The sequence below is a fragment of the Carcharodon carcharias genome, chromosome 2 (genome assembly GCF_017639515.1).
Source record: "Carcharodon carcharias isolate sCarCar2 chromosome 2, sCarCar2.pri, whole genome shotgun sequence".
NCBI lineage: Eukaryota > Metazoa > Chordata > Chondrichthyes > Lamniformes > Lamnidae > Carcharodon > Carcharodon carcharias.
This window is the reverse complement of record NC_054468.1, coordinates 133008778-133031330: the sequence shown is the minus strand read 5'-3', so window position 1 is coordinate 133031330 and position 22553 is coordinate 133008778. Positions and strand designations below refer to the sequence as shown.

The window sequence follows — 22553 nt, the reverse complement described above, 5'->3', positions numbered from 1 at the left end:
ATTCTTTATTCTCCTCTGCAGCTGGATGGTGCTATGGGATGGAAGAAGCAGAACACAACAAGTACGTGTTACAGCTTAAGGATGTTTTTGACAGCTGCGACACTACAGGGACTGGATACCTGGACAGGGAGGAGCTGACTGAGCTGTGCCAGAAGCTTCATCTGGAGGCTCAGATCCCTCTTCTACTGCAGACGCTTTTGGGCAGCAACCATCATGGCAGGGTAAGCATTTCACTGTATTTAAATACATACATATGTCACAGCCTGTTCCTCAAGGTGGTGATAAGATCTTTATGCTTTGCGTGCAAGAATCCAGCTTTGAAATATGTATTTTTAGAATGGAGGTGCCCTGTGCCTGTGGGTTGGAGAGGAGGGATGTTGAGGGTACACTCATGGATATAGAGTCATATAATCCTATAGTACTGAAGATCTACCTTCCTATTCCTTGTCAATTTTCAATTACGCATTCAATTTTGTTTCATTCCAAGTTACTATTCATTATGCTCTCCACCATCCTTTCAGTTAGTCTAATCAAGATCATTAAAAAAAACTCCTCATTCCTCTCTGGTTCATATACTGTATACCAAAATGTTATTTTCTGAAAGAAATTTTTCTAATTTGCATTATTCAGGGAGTCGGCAGAGAGAGGCCGATACTGTTGAGAGCTGAGGTGGGAGTTCTCTGGTTGTGATAGTGGAGAGGGAGCACCTGTAGAGGGTGAAGAAAGACCAACTAAGTTTGGTCCAGAGACATGCTGTTGTGATGGCTGGGAGGAAAGAGAAGGGATCCTGTTGTGTGAAGTTTTCAGAAAAATGTAAACTGTGTAAAAAGTTTCATGTTTAAAATTCCAAACTTGTGGAAACAAGATATATACCAGATAGTAAGTGTGTGTGAGTGTGTGTTGACGTCAATAGTTCATTCCCCTTATTTTCTTCCAAAAAGTAACTGGTGCTATTGAAATTTTCAGGTAAATTTTGAGGAGTTTAAAGAAGGATTTGTTGCTGTGCTATCTACCAGTATTGACCTCAGTATTTCAGAAGATGAGAGCAGTTATTTAGAACCAGGTAAGTACAGTCTCCTTTACATATATTTTAGTTTAATTTACCCTCCAGGTAAGAGTGGATCTGATTTTCCATCATTTAACATAATAAAACATTGTTAAAATTTGTTGGTGTAACATGTATAAATGACCTAAGATTGGGCACCTATGAATATAAGAAGTATAATACCTGCAATACTGCCCATCGAGCCTCCTCTGCCATTCAATATAATCATGGCTGATCTTGTCTTAAACTCCACTTTCCTGCCTGGTCAGCATATCCTTTGATTCCCTGAGAGATCAAAAATCTGTCTATTTCAGCCTTAAATATATTCAATAGTGGTACATCCACAACCCTCTGAGATAAAGAATTCCAAAGATTCAGAAACTTTGAGTGAAGAAATTTCTCCTCATCTCAGTCCTGAATGATCAGCCCCTTATCCTGAAACTCTGCCTCCTTGTTCTGGATCCCTAGCTGGGGAAACAACGCCCCAGTGTCTACCCTGTCAAGCCCCTTCATAATCTTGAATATTTTAATGAGATCACTTCTCATTCTTCTAAACTGTTGAGAATAAAGAGCCAATTTACTGAGCCTCTCATCATGGGACCACCCTCTCATCCCACAGACCAACCTTGTGAACCCTCACTGTGCTGCCTCCAATGCAAGTATATCCTTTATTAAGTCTGAAGATCAAAATAGCACACTCTAATCAAGTCGTCCTTATTCCTGTACTCCAATTCCCTTGCAATAAAGGCCAACATGCCGTTTGCTTTCCTAATTGCTTGGTATAGGTGCATGCTAACTTTTTTGTGTTCCTTGCACGAGGACACCCAAGTCTCCTTGAACATCAACATTTACAAGTTTCACACAATTTAAAAAAAATTGTGCTTTTGTGAATAATCTCTCACTTCCCCACATTAGACTCCATCTGCCACCTTGTTGCCAACTCACTTAACCTGTCGATATCTCTTTGCAGCCTTTTTGTGTCCTTATAGCTTGCATACCATTCTAGCTTTGTATCTTCAGCAAACTTAGATGCATTACTCTGTCTCTTCGTCTAAGTCACTAATATAGATTGTAAATAGCTGAGAGTCAGCATTGATCCTTGTAGCACTCCACTAGTCACAGCCTTCCAACTTGAAAATGCCCAATTTATCCCTACTCTCTGCTTCCTGTTCGTTAATCATTCCTCTGTCCATGCTAATATGTCACCCTCAACTCCAAGAGCCCTTATCTTATGTATTAACCTTTTGTGTGGCGCCTTATCGAATGCCTTTTGGAAATCCAAATATACTACATCTTCTGGTTCTCCTTTATCTACCCCACTAGTTACAACCTCAAAACTCCACTGAGTTTGTCAAACACAATTTCCCTTTTGTAAAACCATGTTGACTTGTTCTGGTCATACTATGATTTTGCAAGTGCATAGTTAAGACTTCCTTAATAATAGATTCCAGCATTTTCCTGATGACTTAGTCAAACTGGCCTGTTCCCTGTTTTCTCTCTCCTGGCTTTCAAGAATAGCGGTGTTACATTTGATAGTTTCCAAGCTGCTGGGGCCTGTTCTAGACTATAGGGAATTTTGGAAAATCATAGCCAGCAAATCCACTATCTCTTCAGCTACCTCTTTTAGAAACTGAGGATGTAGGCCATCAGGTCCTGGGGATTTGTCAGAATTTAGTCCCTTGAGTTTCTCCAGCACTTTTTCTCTGCTGATATTAATTACCTTAATTTCCTCACTCTTATCATCCCCTAGGTTACCCCTATTTCTGGTTTGTAACTCATGTCTATCTTCATAGTAGAAGACATTAAAATATTTGTTCAATGTCTCAGCCCATGATAATTTCTCCAGTACCTGCTTCTACTTTACTCTGTTTCTTTTTATATACTTGTAAAAGCTCTTTTTATATTCCATTTTTTCCCCTTTTTATCATGTTTTTGGTGGTCCTTTGTTGGTTTCTAAAATGCTCCCAATCCTCAGACACACTACCATTATTTGCAGCATTATAAGCCTCCTCAGTCTTACTGAGTTTTTATTTTTCAGTGGAATGTATTTTTGTCGATCATTTTGAATAGTTTCTTTAAATGTTTCCCACTTTTTGTTTACTGCCATACCTTTTAGCCTATTTACCCAGAAAACTTTAGCTAGCTTTCTCCTCATTTCTATGTAATTGGGTTTGTTTAAGTTTTAAGATCCTTGTCTGTGGTTGGAGTATATTGTTTTCAATGTGGAATCCAATTGTATTATGATTGCTATTTCCCTGTGGATCTTTTACTTTGGCATTATTAATTAACCCTGCCTCCTTGCACAATACTAAAATCCCTATCTCTGGTAGGTTCCACAACGTATTCCTCCAGGAAGTTGTCATAGAAGCATTCTACAAACCCATCTTCCAGACCACCTTTGCCAATTTGATTGATCCAGTCTACATGAAGATTAAAGTCCCCCACAACTATTATATAGCCTTTGTTACAAACTTCAATATTTTCTCTGCCCTGTCCGATAGTATAATTACTGTTAAGGGCCCTATAAACTATTCCCACCTGCGTTTTCTGACCCTTGTTATTCCCAATCTCTACCTACACTGATTCTACTTCCGTATTTTCTAAATCAAGATGCTTTCTCACTCATGTTCTTTATATCATCCTTTATTATCAGAGTACCCCTCCTCTTCTTCCATTCTTAATGGGAAAAATCTACCTGAATTAGCCAACAGCTATTTTTCAACAGTGCCTGCTTTACAAATTTCCCATGTCTATCTTGGAGGATCCCAGATCACGTTGTCCCTCTGACTGCCAGCTTGCATTCTCTTGCCTGGAACAATATAGTTAGAGGGTTTTGCTGTACAAACTTCATCATCTTTAATTAATGTAAAAGAGCTCTGTGCTAGATAATAGAACTCCCCTGTTGACATTAAGCATCAGATAGCAAATAGCATATGTAGAGCGAAGCTCCCAATTCTGGTTGAGTAGTCTGCCTTGATAACAATCTCAGAAGAGCATCAATGCATTTTTTTTCCCATTCTCTACTGACTGTCCCTGTGGCTCTCCAACTAGGTGGTATAGATTTATTTCTATATTGAGGATCCACTGGAGCGCTCAAGCTCATTGCCCTTAACAATACAGTTTTTCTCTTGAAGAGTCCTGCTTCATCATGTCATGCAGAACTTGGTGATGCTTTGTGTTTTGGTTCCTGTTGTCTATTTTACCCATGTTAATGGCTTTTAAAAGACTAACCCATGTATCATCTTAGTTCGATTAGGAACATAGGATTTAGGAGCAGGAGTAAGCCATTCAACCCTTTGAGTCTGCTCTGTCAGTTAATAAGATCATGGCTGAATTAGTTGTGGTCTTGACTCCACTTTCCGGCCTGCACCCCTTAACCCTTGACTCCCTTGTCTATCAAAAAATGTATCTAATTCAGCCTTGAATAAATTCAATGACCCAGCTTCCACTGTTTTCTGGGGAAGAAAATTCCACAGACTAACAACCTTCTGCAAGAAAAAAATTCTCCTCATCTCTCTCCTAAAAGGGAGACCTCTTATTGTCTCCCATAGTTCTAGTCTCCCCCACAATAGGAACATTCTCCCAGTACCTACCCTATCAAGTCCCCTCACATCTCATTCTTCTAAACTCCAGTGGGGAAAGGCCCAACCTGTTTAACCGTTCTTCATAAGATAAGCCCATCATCCCAGTTGGTTAGCACTCTTGCTGCTAAATGAAAAGGTTTAGGGTTCAAGCCCCACTTCAAGCCTTTAAGAAATAATCTCAGCTGACACTTCCATGCAGTACCGAGGGAGTCTTGCGCTTTTCAAAAAGCCATCCTATGGATGACCCATTATACTCAGCTCCAGCGATTTAGATTGAACTTCTTCAATGGATAGATCCGCTTGCCATTTATCCAACAATGAACAACTCCCTAAAACAGATGGATTGGTCATTCCTCATTGTTTGAGTTATCTTGCTATGCTCAAAATATCAGCTGTGTTGCTGGCAGTAATTGGATTAGAAAATAGGTTATTGCATTTTGGGACTTCTATGAGACGCAAGCTACTTCTCTGTCTTCATTCAAAGAAAAATGACTTTCAAATCTATAACAATCCCAATCACTTCAATTGTAGCCACAAACATAACATAATAACAACAACAACAACAGAGCTGGCTACTGTTGCCCACAAGGATATTGCATATACTGAATTCTCAATTTATAAATCCACAAGTCCCTGGAGTAAAGTTTCAATCAGCGAGCGTCTGACTCGGAGGTGAGAATGCTGCCCAGCTGTGCTAGGCTGATATTTGGATTTGAATCAGAAACTGTTGATAGGAAACAGAAACTAAACTTCTTTCATTAGATGCTCTGTCTTGTAGTCACCTTTTTGAAAAAGAATTTCATTGCTTCTTCTTCATACTTTTTGCTTTAAAAGAAATGATGATTGAATGACAATTCAGATCTGTAGTGCTGAATTCCTGGTTGGCTACTCGCATACGGATAAGACACGTTTCCTTCATACTCCATGTCAATTATTGCATAGTTTACTGAATCTTTGCCAATTTGGGATTAAACTTTCAGAGAATATGGCTTAAGAGTATGACTGCAGGAGTAACAACAACTTGCATTTATGTATTTTTTTAATGTAAATAATTCAGTATTTTACAGAGGCACAAGAGGGAAAGTAATGGACGTTGGGCCAAAGGAGAAGAGATTAGGAGTGATGATGGGAGGTTGTAAAGTCAGGAACTCGGCTGGAGTTTGAGCGGCATGTCAGGATTTTGAACAGCCTGGTTCATTATGAGACAGTGGTTGGAGAGATGGGGTATCAGAAGTGAGAATACAATTAATTTGACTTCTTGGTAATTCACTGGAGGAAGTGCATTAATCTGAGACTGGAGGTCAGACAATCAGCCTGACTGAGATAGTGGAGAAATACAGCTGGGTTGTGCTCTGAACTTCTTCATTGTACTTGTGGGTTGGGTCATTGGGGGTGGGGTTTGGGTGGGCAGTGGGCAGGTCGGTCAGGGTGGGGTTCGTGAGAGATCAGGGAGTCAGTGGGGGTCGGGGAGGTTCAGGTGGTCAGTGGGGCAGGGGGTTTGGATGGTTGGTGGGGGGATTTGGATGGTCAGTGGGGGGGGGTGTTAATTGGGTGGGGGGTCAGGTGATCAGCTGCAGGGAATGGGGGTCATGGTTAGTGGCGAGGGATGGTTAGTGGAGCTCAGGTGGTCAGTGGGGTGGGGTCTGTCAGGAGGATTGATTTGGGGGGTGGGGGGTCGGTCAGGGGGCGCTGGTGGTCTCTGGTGGGTGTCGGCGGGAGGGTAGTCTGGGGGTGGTGGTCAGTGGTGGAGACGGGGGTGGTCAGGTGGCCGGGGGCGCCAGGTGTTCGGGGGGTCCCGTGGGGGGGAGTTGGGGGTGGGGTGTGGGGAGATGCGTTGGGTGGGGGTCTCCCATTGGGGGTTGTGGGGGTCAGTAGTTAGAAGTGGTTTTAATTCTTCTAACTTTTCCTGGGTAACTATCACTAATAGACAGTCAGAACCATTCGATGTTTGCTATTTAAATCTACTATCAGATGGTTCCAATTGCAGGGCAATCGCCTGACAGAAGCTTGAACCTCCTGGGCAATCCTTAACCTAGGGACTTCAGGGTGTTGGTCGGGGGCTCCCCCAGAGCATTTTAGGGGTACCCCCTCAGTTATGATGCCCCGGATGAGGGTTGGAGGTTTTGAAAGGAAAGGGATTAGTGCCTGAGTTGAGGGAATGATTGACAATGTTAGCTAGCATGAGGCTAGGAAAGGAAGTTGGATGGCCAGTGGCTTAGTAGGAATGGGGCTCAGGTGCAGGGAGTAGTTTGGCCTGATGGTCTTTGGGAAACAGCAGGGGCAGCTCAACAAATGTTCTGACTGATGAAGTCAATGAGCACCTTGAGAGCGGGAGGCAGGGGAGAGGTGTTGTTCATTTAAAAGTAATTTCATGTAAAGTAAGTGGAAGCTGAGGAAAGTAAGTGCATTGTTGAAGGTAAGTGATAATTATGTTAAGTTGAGACAGTATCTATATTCAACATCATGAAGTCCAAAAACTCTTGTTGCTCGATAATTGGCTATTGTGCTCTGGTTTTAAACCATGAATACACACAATGATTACCAATCAGTAACAGGGAAATAAGTCCCTTGTATAAAATGTTTAATTGTGAGCTATAAATGTGGGGATATTTTAAATTGCATTTACTGTCATCCTATTTCAGTGTTGTTTAAGCACCAACACAGTTCAGTTTATTCTGATACCATATTGCCCCGATCTCTGCTGCACACTTACTTATTTTTACTATTGCACTTACTACACTTACTATTGCAACTGACACATTTTATATTTCATGTGATGTGCCTAGTCAAGTCTAAGTGTTTATAGACAACTCCTATTTGAAGTAGAATAAATAGTTAAAGTGGTAGTTTGACCATGTTTAAAGGCCACTAATCATTGGTTTTAATCAATAAAAATTTTATTGTTCCTGCAATAATCTAGTAGATAACAGCAGTGAATGGTGTAACACAGGCTTGTGCAGAGCAGAATGCCTCAACTTCAGCCTCCCAATTTCTGCTGAATATATGATCTCGGCCTATACCGAAATGTGGGGCTATATTAGCTTTCAGCACTCTTAGACTAGGGATGCATTTAAACACAGCTCCAATTTCTAATCTTTGTCTATGGTATCAGCTCTGGCTCAGTTGGTAGCACTCAGGCCTCTGAGTCAGAAGATTGTGATTTGAGTAATTTGAACACATAATCTACGTTGACGTTCTACTTCAGTACTAAAGGAGTGTTGCACTTTTGGAGATGCCACCTTTGAAAGAGTCTTTAAACCGAGGCCTTCTCTACTCTCCCTGGCAGGTGTAAAATATTATGTGGGACTATTTTAAAGGGTGTCCTGGCCAATATTTATCTCTTAATGGGCATCCATTAAGCCAGATTATCTGGTTATCAGCACATTGCCATTTCTGAAATCTAACTGGCCTCTGAAATGGCTTAGAAAGCTCCCGTAAAAGATCCCATGACACTATTCAGACGAAGAGCAGGGGAAGCCTTCCCAGTGCGCTGGAAAATATTTATCCCCTGACCAACATCACAGTTGTATCAAAACTGTTGCTGAGCACCTTCACCACGCAGGCTACAACAGTTTGAAAAAGCTGCACAGCAGCGCCTTCATGAGGGCAACTAAGGGATGTCAGTGGCACCCACATGCTACACATGATTTTTAGTGTCTAAGTGTGTACAGTTCCAATGAAGCAGTCGGGCAGTTAGGAATCGATAACTCTAAGGGAAGAAAATTGATGAAGTAATCTCCCATTTCATCATGTTGAGTGTCAAATGTATGCATTTATTTTTGAGGCGGTGCTATCTAAATATATCAAATGATAAAGCTGTATGTTTTAAGTGATTAAAAAATATATATTAGTTAAAACAGACTGATGGTAGAGAAAATGTTGTATCTATATATTGCCTTTAATGATCCCTGTAATAATGTGGGAAAACACAGCAGCCAATTTTCACACCGCAAGGTTTCATAAACAGCCATAAGATAAAGACCAGATAACCTGTTTTTGTGACGTCGGTTAAGGGATAAATATTGGCCAGGACCGTGGGAGATCTCCCCTGCTCTTTTTCCAAGTAGTACCACGAGATCTTTTTTGCGTTAACGTTTCATCCCAAAGGCTTCGGCTCCAAAATTGGAGCACTCTCTCCAGTACTGCACTGGAGTGTCAGCTTGGATTTTGTGCTCAACCCTGTGGAATATAACTTGAACCCACAACCTTATATCTGGGTTCATATATGAGCATGAAGCAGTCTCAATCTGAAGAGTTGGCACAGGCGTTGAACAAAAAATAATTCTGTTTCGATAGGGAGAGAAAGTCAACGAGTAGCTTTGACATTTCTCTCTAACCTCTTACTTGCCACCCACAGAATGATGTGAACTGCTACTTGCAATGAGTTGTCGCATGCAATCTTGATTGAGAGATAAGAATGAGAACAAAAGTCTATATTTCCTTGTTCATTTTATACTTGAAAACTCTATTTTGGGTGTTTATTTCTTAAGCAAGGCCAATTTATGAAAGTTCTTGCATGAAGGGGTAGGAAACCTACAGGAATCCATTGTGCTCACATAGAAATTGAGGACTAATGGAAACCCTGATCTGACTGGCAGTTAGTGAATTGGTCAACTCCCAGCTAATTTTAAGTGGTCAGAGGAAGTATAACACTGGTTTATTGACCCATTTTATTATTCCGTATTATGTTGAATTTTTGGAATGTAAAATGGAAATGTTCTAGTAGATTGTTTTTAAAAGACCAGTTTTATTTTATTGTACTGCAGTTGGTTATTTGGTTAAAATGTAACACAACTCCTTTGAGTTTGAAACTCGGCCCTTTGCATTTGCTTGAATATATAAGTTTCACAGAATCTCTCAGTGCAGAAGAGGCCCTTCAGCCCATTGAGTCTGCACTGACACGTGAGAAACACCTGACCTACCTACCTAATCCCATTTACCAGCACTTGGCCCATAGCCTTGAATGTTATGACATGCCAAGTACTCATCTAGGTACTTTTTAAAGGATGTGAGGCAACCCACCTCCACCACCCTCCCAGGCAGCGCATTCTAGACCGTCACCACCCTCTGGGTAAAAAAGTTTTTCCTCACATCCCCCCCTAAACCCCCTGCCCCTCACCTTGAACTTATGTCCCCTCGTGACTGACCCTTCAACTAAAGGGAACAGCTGCTCCCTATCCACCCTGCCCGTGCCCCTCATAATTTTATACATCTCGATCAGGTCGCCCCTCAGTCTTCTCTGCACCAATGAAAACAACCCAAGTCTATCCAACTCTCTGTATAACTTAAATGTTTCATCCCAGGCAACATCCTGGTGAATCTCCTCTGCACCCCCTCCAGTGCAATCACATCCTTCCTATAATGTGGCGACCAGAACTGCACACAGTACTCCAGCTATAGCCTCACCAAGGTTCTATACAACTTCAGCATGAGCTCCCTACTTTTGTAATCTATGCCTCGATTGATAAAGGCAAGTATCCTATATGCACCACCCCACTAACATGCCCCTCTCCTTCAGAGATCTATGGACACATACACCAAGGTCCCTTTGTTCCTCAGAACTTCCTAGTGTCATGCCATTCATTGAATAGCCTCTACTGCCGCAGGGCAAGACCACTCTCTGAAGAATTAAGAAGTTGAATAGCAAGGAAGAAATGCAAAGAGCACTTCTTCCCCTATGCACCGAATTCCCACTGTGCACCAAATTGCCAATACCCACACTCACTCTGGCTGTGTCTCACTGATGATGAGGTCTCTCCCTTGTTCGTGTGCAAGCACGCTGTAGTTTATTCTAAGAAGATTCTTTTATGAGGTTGGGGGGGGGTGGGGGGTGGCTGTGGTGGGATTTCAATAAAGGTGTCACTGTGCCTGAGTTTGCATATTTGTTGATTTCAGCTACCCCAAAGGAGATTGAGCCAAAGTACGTCAAGGGAACCAAACGATATGGCCGCCGATCTATACCCGAGTTTCTGGATTCCGAGATGGAAACAACAGATGACCTGGAGGAGCCGCTACATTTCAAAGCAGCAAAGGATGAAATGTTTGTAGAGAGCATCAACAGAAGTCATTTGAGACGATCAGCATCTCTTGAAAGCGTGGAGGTTTGTCCAGATTTATCCTTTTGTTTGCGTCCTGGCCGACCTCCCATTTTCCACTCTCTGAAAATGCCTGTACCCTAATCCACAGCAAGTCCTGTGCGCCTATCACCCACGGTGCTCACTGACCTACATTGGTTCTTGGTCCTGGTCCAGTAATGCCTTGAATTTTAAATGCTAATCCTTGTTTCCACAGTGTTCACATCCCTCCAATGCTTTATTCCCTGCCTAGCCATGTCACCTCCTCTAGCCCTACAATTCTCCAAAAATTTAGTGTTCCTCTGATTCTGACCTCTTATGCATTTTGTTCATTTGGAGGCAGACGTGCCTCCAGCTTTCTAGGCCCTCAGTTCTGAAATTTCCTCCCTAAACCTCTCCGTCCGTCTACCTCTTTTCCTCCTCCATTAAGACACTCCTCAAACCTATTTCTCTGACCAAGCTTTTGGTTACCTGCCCTAATATCTCAAGTGACTCAGTATCAAATTTTGTCTGATTTCGCTCCTGTGATGTGCGTTTGAATGTTTTAATACGTTAGGCTGAATAAGTGCAAGTTATGGTTGTTTTACCCCATCATTTTCCTTTTTAAACAAATTGGGATGTGCCAAATTTAGAATAGATTCAATAAATTTCCTTTTGATATATTAGAACTGTTAGGAACAAACAAACAATGACAGACCAGAAGAGTCAATTTGGTCCATCCAGCTTGTGAATAACTTAAATGCTGGGTCGTTCCTTTTTAAATGCTGTCTGAAGAAAGGCTAATTTTGAAGGGATGAGGGAGGAACTAACCAAAATTGGGTGGGGAGAATGGTTAAATCAATGAAATCTTCCCACATATTAGATGCTTTTTTTAACAAAATTAAATCTCAAGGGATTAATGGTGCATTGATATCATGGATACAAAATTGGCTAAGGAATAGAAGGAGAGAGGAGTGGTGAATGACTGTTTTTCAGAATGCAGGAAAGTGGAGCCCCCCCCCACCCACAAGGGGTCACTATTGGGACCATTGTTTCTTTTGACATATAATTAGGTCCTGGACTTGGGTATAAAGGACATAAGATGACATGAAGCTCAAATGTAGTAAACAGTGAGGAGAGTAGTGACAGACTTCTGGAGGACATAGGCAGGTTGGTGAAATGGGTAAGTAGCTGGCAGATTACCAAAGAGAAGAATGCACTTTGATAGGAAAATAAGGAGAGGCAATGTACAGTGTGTAAACTAAATGGTACAATTTTAAAAGAGGATGCAAGAGGAGACACTGGAGGACTTATGTACATGAATCTTTGAAGAAGGTAGATCAAATTGAGAAGGTTGTTAAAGTATTTGTGATCCTTGGTCTCATAAATAGAGGCAGAGAGTACAAACATGAATGTTAAGTTTGTTTGTTCATTGCCACCGTAGCCTTGGTGAAGCCGTTGGCATCATCTTCTTTCCTGGCTTTCTTCAAGCCTCCCTCAGTACATGTCTCAATGTTATCCACGTATCTGTTTTCTCTTCCTCCTCTTTTGTTTTACCTTCCCTTCCTCAATTTCTCCTTCAATTATTGTCAGGGTCTTCATTCCCAATTTCCACATTTATCTATCTTTGTCTCTTTAATTGTCTCAGCAACAGTTTTGATTCCTGAACTTTTACTTTTGATCAAACCCATCCATTTGTCTTTCTGTCCATTCAGCAGAGTCTGAACATTTGGTTAGATATTTGTACATTATTAGTTAGGCCCCAGCTGGTGTATTGTGTCCAATTCTGGGCACCACATTTTAGGAAGGATGTCAAGGTCTTAGAGAGGGTGCAGAGGAGATTTACTGTGGTGGTACCACAGATCAGGAACTTCAGTTGCATGGAGAGACTGAGAAACTGAGATTGCTTGCTTTAAGGCAGAGAATGTTAAGAGAAGATTGGACGTGTTGAAAATTATGAAGGGTTTTGTTAAAGTGGATAAGATACTGTTTCCAGTGACAGATGAGACAGTAACTAGATTAAAGATCTTAAGCAAAAGAGCCGTGGGCAAGATGAGAATTTTTTCATATATGCAGAGAGTCAGGATGATCTGGAATGAGCTGTCTGAGAGGATGGTGGAAGCAGATTTAATTGTAACTTTGCAAATGGAATTGGATAATTACTTAAAGGAGAAAAATTTGCATGGCTATGAGGAAGGAGCAGAGAGCCAATTATATGACTCTTTCAAAGAACCAACACATGCGTAATGGGCTGAATGGCCTCCTAGTGTGTTGTATCATTCAATGATCTATACACACACTCCCCAGCCCACCCAAAGCTGTGTGGATGTCTGGAAGAGGCAAAACCCAAACACTGGGATATGACATGAAGAAAAATCATTCAATCACCTGTTTTGGTTTGCTATCCAATGGACCAGTTGTGTATGGGCATCCAGCACATGGAGAGCGGACCTATGTGAAAAGTGCAGCAGTGGCGGGGGATTAAAAACTGGCGGCAGAGAGGGAAGCCCAGCACACGGAGAGCGGACCTGTTTGAGAAGGGCAGCAGCGGCGGGGGATGAAAACCAGCAACAGAGAGCCCCTTCAACCTGTTTCTACCTGTTAGAGCCGAAGTGTGATGTCAAAGGGAAACAGGTGTTGGGTGGGTATCTCTTCCATTTCTCTTTTGATTGGCCAAGTGGTTTAAATCAGGAGACGTTATTACAGCTGAAGAATACAGTTAAGAAATTCACTTTTAGAATATTTAACAACCAAATTAATTAATTATATTGAATATAGATGGTTGGGCAGATGATGTGTTGCAGCTGTAGTATGTGGGAACTCGTGGACACCGGTGCAATCCACTGTAACCACACCTGCAGCAAGTGTTGGTTGCTCGAGGAACTTTGCCTCAGAGTTGATGAGCTGGAGTCTGAGCTGCGGACTCCATCAGGGAGGGAGAGAGTTGCCTGGACACTGTTTCAGGAGATAGTCACATCCCTTTGATTAATTACATTATATTTGGACAGTGGTCAGGGACAGGAGGGTGCGACTGCCAGTGAGGCAAGTATGGGGATCCAGAATTTAGCTTTGAAGGTGCCTCAGCCAATGCCCTTGTCCAATAGGTATGAGGTTCTTGCTTCTGGTGTGGAGATGAGCACAGACTGCAGGGAGGATGAGCAAACTGACCACAGCACCATGGTACAGAGTGCTATTCAAGTGGAGGAAGAAGAGAGAAATATAGCAGTAAAAGGGGATAGCATTGTTAGGAGAATGGATACTGTTCTCTGCAGCAAAGACAGAGAGCCCCGAAGGCTGTGTTGCCTGCCTGATGCCAAGGTTAAGGACATCTCTTCTGAGTTGGAGAGGAACTTGGAGTGGGAGGGGAAGGATCCAGTTGTCATAGTCGATATAGATACCAATGACATAGGTAGGACTAGGAAAGAGGTTCTGCTGAGGGACTATGAGCAGCTCGGGGCAAAATTAAAAAGCAGAACCACAAAGGAAATAATCTCTGGTTTACTACTTGAGCCATGTGCAAATTGGCATAGGGTAAGCCAAATTAGAGAGGCAAATGCGTTAATTATTTATTTGAACCGTGCTGGGAATTGTATAACTAGGGTTGTGGACAGGACTTTAAACTAATTAGTGGGGGAGGGGGGTTCAATTGAAGGGAAGTTTAAAAAATCAAAAAGAAATGAGAGAGCAGAGATGCAGGGTAGTGAAGAGGCGAACAATAATCAAAGTGTCACAGGTAGGGACAGAAAATATAAGCAGAAGAATGCAACAGAAATTAGAACCAGAATGAGTAATAATGGTAAAAGTCAAAGCTTAAGGCTCTTTATCTGAATGTACGCAGCATTTGTAACAAGATAGAAATAAACAAATATGACTTGATAGCTATTGTAGAAACTTGAATGCAGGGTGACTAAGACTGGGAACTCAATATTTAAGAGTATTTGACAATCCAGAAAAATAATCAAAAAGGAACAGGAGGTGGGTTAGCTTTGTTAATAAAGGAAGTATCAGTGCAGTGGTGAAAAATGATATAGGTGCAATAGGTCATAGTGTGGAATCAGTTTGGGTGGAAATAAGGAATAGCAACGGGAAGAAGCCACGGGTGGGAGTCGTTTATAAGCCCCCGAAGAGTTGTCTCACAATAGGACAAAGTATAAATCAGGAAATTATGGAGGTATGTAAGAAGGGCGCTACAATTATCATGGGTGATTTTAATCTGCATATTGACTAGACAAACCAGATTGGCAGGTGAAACATTGAAAACAAATTTGTAGAGCGCATCAGGGATTGCTTCTTAGAGCAATACGTTGCAGAACCTACCTGGGAACAAGCTGTTTTAGATCTAGTAATGTGTAATGAGGTGGGATTAATAAGAGACATCATAGTTAAGGATCTTCTAGGCGGCAGCGATCACAACATGGAAGAATTTCAAATTCAGTTTGAGGGCAGGCAACTCGGGCCTCAAACCAGTGTCCTCAACTTAAATGAGGGCAATTATAGAAGAATGAAGTGAAAGCTGTCTAAAGCGGGCTGAGAAAATAGACTAAAAGGAAGGTCAGTGGGTAAGCAGTGGCAGACATTTAAGCAGATATTTCATAATGCTCAGCAAATATTTATCTCAGTCAAAAAGAAGGATTTGATGAGAAGAATGAATCACTTGTGGTTAACAAAGGTGGTCAAGGAGAGTATCCAATCCAAAGCTAAGGCATACAAAGTGGCGAAAACTAGTGGTAGGCCAGAGGATTGGGAATTTTTTAGGAACCAGCAGCGGATGACTAAAAAGCTAATTAAGAGGTAGAAAATTGATTATGAAGTAAATTGGCAAGAAATATAAAAACAAATGGCGAGAGCTTCTACGAGTACATAAAAAGAGAGAGAGTGGATAAAGTGAGCGTTGGGATGCTTGGACGATGCAACTGGAGAATAGATAACAGAACAGAGAAATGGCAGATAATTTAAACCAATATTTTGCATCAGTCTTCACAGTGGAGGACACTATAAACATCCCAAAGATATCAGATAAGAAAGGAGCTAATGGGAGGAAAGATCTTGTAACAGTCCCTATCACGAGGGACAAAGTATTTGACAAACTAATGGGACTGAAGGCAGACAAATCGCCAGGACCTGATGGTCTGCATCCAAGGGTTTTAAAGGAAGTGGCTGCAGAGATAGGGGAGGCATTGGTTGAAATATTCCAAAACTCACTGGATTCCGGGGGGTCCTAGCAGATTGGAAAACCACTAATGTGATGCCCCTGTTCATGAAAGGAGGGAGACAAAAAGCAGGAAACTATAGGCCAGTCAGCTTAGCATTTGTCATTGGGAAAATGCTAATAAAATAACGTCCATTATTAAGGAAGAAATAGGACATTTAGAAAAGCTTAACACAATCAAACAGAGTCAGCATGGTTTTGTGAAAGGGAAATCATGTTTGACAAATTTGCTAGAGTTCTTTGAGGATAGGGATATAGCAAGCAGAGTTGATAAAGGGAAACCATTAGATGTTGTGTATTTGGATTTCCAGAAGGCATTCGATAAGGTGCTATGTGAAAGGTTATTGCACAAGATGGGAGCTCATGGTATTGGGGGTAATGTATTAAGCATGGATTGAGGATTGGTTAACACACAGAAGACAGAATCGCGATTAATAGGTCTTTTTCAGGTTGGAAAGATGTAACTAGTGGAGTTCCACAAGGATCGGTCCTAGGGCCTCGATTATTTACTATCTATATTATTGACTTAGAGGATAGGGCAGAGTGCAATGTATTCAAATTTGCTGACAGTACAAAAATAGGTGGGAGGGCATGTTGTGATGAGGACATAAGAAATCTGCAAGGGGTTATAGATAGGTTGAGCGAATGGGCAAAAACTTGGCAGATGGAGTTTCATGTAGGAAAGCGTGAGGTTATGCACTTTGGTTGGAAGAATCAAATGGCAGGCTATTATTTAAATGGAGAGAGACTCCAAAAAGTGCAGCACAGAGGGATCTGAGTGTTCTCGTGCATGAAACACAAAAAGTTAGCATGCGTGTGCAGCAAGTAATTAAGAAGACAAATGGAATTTTGGCCTGTGTTGCTAGATGGTTGGATAGGGAAAAATAGGGAAGTCTTATTACAACCATACAGGGTATTGGTGAGGATGCACCTGGAGTACAGTGTATAGTTTTGGTCCCATATTTAAAAAAGGATATACTGGCATTTGGGGCAGTTCAAAAGAGATTCACTAGGCTGATTCCTGGGATGAAGGGGTTGATTTATCAAGAACGGCTAAACAAGTTAGGCCTTTATTCATTACAGTTTAGAAGAATGAGTGGTGAGCTTATTGAAATGTACAAGATTCTGAGGGTACTTGAGAGGGTACATATTGAGAAGATGTTTCCGCTATTGGGGGAATCTTGAACTAGTGGACATAGTTACAGAATAAAGGGACACTCATTTAAAACTGAGATGTGAAGGAATTTCTTCTCCCAGAGGGTAGTGAATGCCTAGAATTCTGTACCCCAGAGAGTTGTGGAGGCTGGATCACTGAAATTATTTAAAGAGGAGGTAGATAGATTTTTCAAATATTGGGGAGTTGAGGGCTATGAGGCGTTGGCACAAAAGAGGAATTGAAGCCTGGGGCAGATCAGCCATGATCTTATTGAATGGCGGGGCAGGCTTGAGGGGCCAAATGGCCTCCTCCTGCTCTTATTTCTGATGTTCTTATGTTCTAAGTAAGGAAAGGATTAGGTATGATTTTTGGTAGCCATCTTATTTTAACACCGTTAAGAACAACTAGCATTTATATACTACTCACCTAAGAGAACATGCCTCTAAGCATTTAACAACACAGGAGGGATGGACACTGATTACAAAAAAGGATGGAAATTTCGTGAGGAAGACTAATGGTGTGGTCAAAGAGTCTTTAAGGAGTCCGTCTGAAGACAGAACAAAAGATCTTGGGAAATAATCCCAGAAAGTGGAGATGTAAGTCATTGATATACATTGGGGTCAATTTCAAATGTGATGACCACTATAGCCAAATAGTCTTACAATTAATACTGTTGGATACAAGATGAATGCTTTCCACTGCCCAGGGAACTTGTACCTCTGCATGAGGCAAAAGAAAACTGGGGAAAGGAATAGTGTTTTTTTCTGATTCTGCTGCTCTGAAGATGGTGGGTTAATTTGTTAAAATTGTTATTCTGAATATTGACGTTGCTCAGGTACTAATAGGTCTGTAATGGTTCAGGCTTAAGCTTCCTAGTGCAATTTATGTTTGTCTTTACTTTGTATCTTTATCAGTTCTTTTGAAGATGTAACAGAATAGTCTCTGTGAATATATAACCTTGGTACAGCTGAAACCATCGCTTGCGTAGTGAGCAGGAAAATGTCTGCTTCCTCACAAAATGAGTTTACAGAGTTCCACGAATGAACAAATTGTGCTGGCCACTCTGAGTGATTGCGTTTTCAAGTTAGTAAAATCCTTTTACTGACACAGAAGACTACCCTGTACTCAAAAGATTAACAGGTAGTTTGCATTTCAAGGTCATGTAACTGGTTCCTGTGAATACAGCCCTTTCCTGTTTGTGTATCAAGAGTAATAGGTTAGATAATTGAGCAACCTTTTGATCAACTCATCTGGGATAAACTCTGTAGATTTTTTAGTCGTGTCTCTATTTTGAACCTTTCCATTATCTAGAGAATGATCTGACTTGTGTTTTGCCACTATCATAACCAAAGGAAATTTATTTCCTGTGATTAGCCAAAGAATGAATTCACTGTTTTATGCTACTTGCCATTCAAGCTATGCATTGATTCTGCTGTGATTCAATTTACTGGAATGAGTTTCACCGTTGCTTAGTTACAGATTTGATGATACATTGTAAACAGTAATTCCAAAGCTTTATGGTCAATTACTTCACCATATTATAGATTTACTGTACAGCCATACTCTGTAAGAAAGAGCTTTCTTTACTGCTAATATGTACAACAGCGGTAACATATAATATGCAAATCATAGCTTGTACACATTTTAATTTGGATCTGCTCTGCTATTCTCCTAACCAAAAAGATTTTTAAAAAATGTTTGTTCATGGCCAGCATTTACTACCCATCATTAATTCCCCTTGAGAAGATGTTAGTGAGCTGCCCTCTTGAACCTGCACCCATGTGGTGTAGTACAGCTGCAGTGCTGTTGGGAAGGAGTTCCAAGATTTTAACCCAGCAACAGAGAAGGAACAGTGATATTATTCCACGTCAGGATAGTGAGTGGCTTGGAGGGGAAGGTGCTGTTGAAGGATCCTTGACAAATTGCTGCAGTGCACCTTATAGATGGTACACACTGTGTTGTGGTGGAGGGAGTGAATGTTTAAGGTGGTGCATGTGGTGCCAATCAAGTGGGCTGCTTTGTCCTAAATGGAGTCAGGTAGTGAGTTATTCCCTGAAGAATTCCTAGACTCTGATCTGCCCTTACAGTCTCAGTATTAATAGAGCAGGTCCAGTTAAATTTCCAGTCAATGGTAAACCCTAGGATGTTGATGGTAGAGGGAGTTTCAACGTTGTCAATGCTATTGAACATCAAAGAAAGATAGTTTCTCATTGGAGATGGTCAATGCCTGTCACTTGTGTGACAAGAATACTACTTACCACTCACCAGCCCAAGCCTGGTGCCGAGTGGCCTGGGCGAAACTTGAACTGAGCATTCATGAGAAGATTATTGCTGAGTAAGTGCCACTTCAGCAACCAAGATTCCGAGTGAACTGTAACACACCACCACCAAGTACTGCTTGCTAGTACTGTCGAAGACACCTCCATCACTTTGCTGATGATGAAGAGTAGACTGATGGGGTCGGTAATTGGCCGGATTGGATTTGTCCTGCTTTTTGTAGAGACAACATACGTGGGCAATTTTCCACATTGTTGGATAGGTGCCAGTGTTGTAGATGTACTGGAACAGCTTGGCTAGGGGCATAGCTAGTTCTGGAACCCAAGTCTTCCATACTACAGCTGGAATGTTGATGGAACCCATATTCTTTGCAGTATCCGGTGCCTTCATCCGTTTCCTGATATCGCATGGTGTAAATCAAATTGGCTGAAGACTGGGATTTATGATGCTGCGGATCTCAGGAAAAGGCCAAGGTGGATTCTTCACTCTGCACTTCTGACTGAAGATGTTTGCAAATGTTTCAGTTTTGTCTTTTGCACTGCTGTGCTGGGCTCTTCCACCATTGAGGATGGGGATATTTGTGGAGCAGCTGCCTCTTCCTGTTTAGTTGTTTAACTGTTCACCACCGTTCCCAACTGGATATAGCAGGAATGCAGAGCTTAGATCTGATCCGTTGGTCATGGGATTGCTTAGTTCTGTCTATAGCATTCTGCTTCCACTGTTTAACGTGTTGTAGCCTCACTTGGTTGCCACCTCATTTTAAGGTATACCTGGTGCTGCTCTTGACATACTGTTACACTCATTGAATCAGAGTTGGTCCCTTGGCTTGTTGATAGTGGTCGAGTGAGAGATATGCTGGGCCATGAGATTGCAAATTATGGTTGAATAGAATTCTGCTGCTGCTGATGGCCCACAGTGGCTCATGGATGCCCAGCTTTGAGCTGCTAGATCTCTTCTGAATCTATGCGATTTATCATGGTGGTATGGCCACACAACATGATGGAGGGTGCCCTCAGTGAGAACAGAGGACTATGCTGTGGTCACTCCCACCAATTTAGTCATAGATGGATGCATTTGCAACAGGTAGATTGGTGAAAATGAGTTCAAGCAGTTTTTTTCCCTCTTGCTGCTTCTCTCGCTACCTGCTGCAGGCCCAGTTTAGCAGCTATAAAACCATAAGATATAGGGAGCAGAAGTAGGCCATTTGGCCCATCAAGTCTGCTCCGCCAATTCAATGAGATCATGACTGACCTGGTAATCCTCAATTCCATTTTCCTGCCTTTTCCCCATAACTTTTGATTCCCTTACTGATTAAAAATCTATCTCGGCCTTGAGTATCTAAATGACCCAGACTCTTTAGCCCTCTGCGGTAAAGAATTCCACAGGCTCTCTACCTCTGAGAGAGGAAATTCCTCCTCATCTCTGTCCTAAATGGGCGACCCCTTACTCTGAGATTATGCACTCTGGTCCTAGACTCTCCCATAAGGGGAAACAACTTCTCAGCATCTACCCTGAAAAGCCCCCTAAGAATCTTATATGTTTCAATAAGGTCGTCTCTCATTCTTCTGAACTCCAATGAGTACGGGCCCAACCTATTCAACCTCTCCTCATTAGAAAATCCCTCCATACCGGGGATCAACCTGCCTCCAATGCTTTCCTTAGATAAGGGGACCAAAGCTGTTCACAGCATTCTAGGTGTGGCCCAACTAGTGCCTTGTATAGTTTTAGCTAGACTTCCCTATTTTTATACTCCATTCCCTTTGATATGTCCTTCATACTCGCCCAGCTCTGTCATCAGTGGTACCACTGAGCCACTCTTGATGATGGACATTAAAGTTCTCCACCCAGAGTACATTCTGTGCCGTTGCTATCCTTAATGCTTCTTCAAAGTGGTGTTCAATGTGGAGGAGTACTGATTCATCAGCAGGTGGAGGGCAATAGGTGGCAATCAACATGCCCATTTTTGACCTAATGCCATGAGACTTGATGACATCCGGTATCAATGTTGAGGACACCCAGGGCAACTCCCTGCCCATTCTATAACGCCACCCCTGGTGAGTCTGTCCTGCCAGTGGGAAGGACATACCCAGGGATGTTGATGGAGGAGTCTGGGACATTGGCTGTAAGGAATGATTCAGTGAGTATAACTATGTCAAGCCATTCTTTGACTGGCCTGCAGGATAGCTCTCCCAACTTTGGCACAAGTCCCAGGTGTTGGAGAGGAAGACTTTGCAAGGTCAACTTGGTGCTGGAAATGACAAAGGCGCACACTACCAAGGTCACTGCTGGGCGGTCCATCTGGTTTTATTCTTATTTGACTACACTGCAGCAGTTGGATACCTGGTGGCTTGTTAGGCCATTTCAGAGGGCAGTTAAGAGTCAACCACATTGCTCTGGTCTGGAGTCACATGCAGGGCGGGCAGACTAAAGATGGCAGATTTACTGATTGGTTCTAGTAGGTTTATGATCATTATTCCAGAGAGTTTTTTCCCTTAAGATTTGTGGCAGAATTTGAACTCGTTTCTTGTGCAGTATTCTTGACTCTGGATTATCATTATGCTACTGTTCCTGATTCCGTGTATATAATACCTTTCACTACCTCAGAACGTCCCAAGGTACTTTCTAGTGAGTGAAGTACTTTTTGACTACTGGAGGAAATGCAGTGATATTTCTTAGAGATATTGGGTGAGGGATAAGTGTTGGTCAGGCAGAGCTCTCTTGCTCCTCTTAAAAATTGTGCTGTAGGATCTTTGGCCACAACAGTTTTTTTTTGTTTGTTTGAGAAGGATATACCTGCCAATTCAGTGAGTACTTAACTGTTTACCTGCTGGGATCATAAAAAAAACCCAATAGGACAGGTTTTCTTGCATTTAACAAAGAAAAAGGCTAGCTTTATTATATTTAAATCAATCTAAGTAAAATATTAAAACACACACCAACTTCAGTGCATGCATACGTGCAAGCACCCACATGTTACAGAGTGGGAAAGGATAGGTTGGCCAAATTAGAGTCCATTCTTTAGTTGTTCTTTGGGAGACTGTAGTGCTGGGTTGGATTCTTCTTAAAAAAAAAAGCTCTGGCTGCAGCTGGACATCCCTGGATGATGACAGTCAGCAAACAGGGCTTGAAGCCTACCGGGTGGGTTGGAGAAAGAAAAGGATGCAGGAGGGACCCCATATAGGTTTTCTCCCTAAGAGGCTTGTCATCAGTTCTGCTGAGAAAATGTGTT

At 41.9% G+C, this 22553-nt stretch overlaps 1 protein-coding gene across 6 annotated transcripts in view; it reads left to right on the top strand.

Annotated features, from left to right (window-relative positions):
* ninl (ninein-like) overlaps nucleotides 1–22553 on the top strand; it is a 113508-nt gene that overhangs the window by 9259 nt on the left and 81696 nt on the right. For 5 of the 6 annotated variants that reach the window (XM_041176992.1, XM_041176975.1, XM_041176983.1 and 2 more), the window contains exons 2-4: nucleotides 22–221; nucleotides 967–1063; nucleotides 10525–10730. In XM_041176992.1, coding sequence (XP_041032926.1) covers nucleotides 39–221; nucleotides 967–1063; nucleotides 10525–10730 — 486 coding nt within the window. In that variant the 5' untranslated portion in view covers nucleotides 22–38. Of the gene's footprint in view, nucleotides 1–21; nucleotides 222–966; nucleotides 1064–10524; nucleotides 10731–22553 lie in introns of those variants that run through there. The other variant, XM_041177001.1, reaches the window with a different exon arrangement.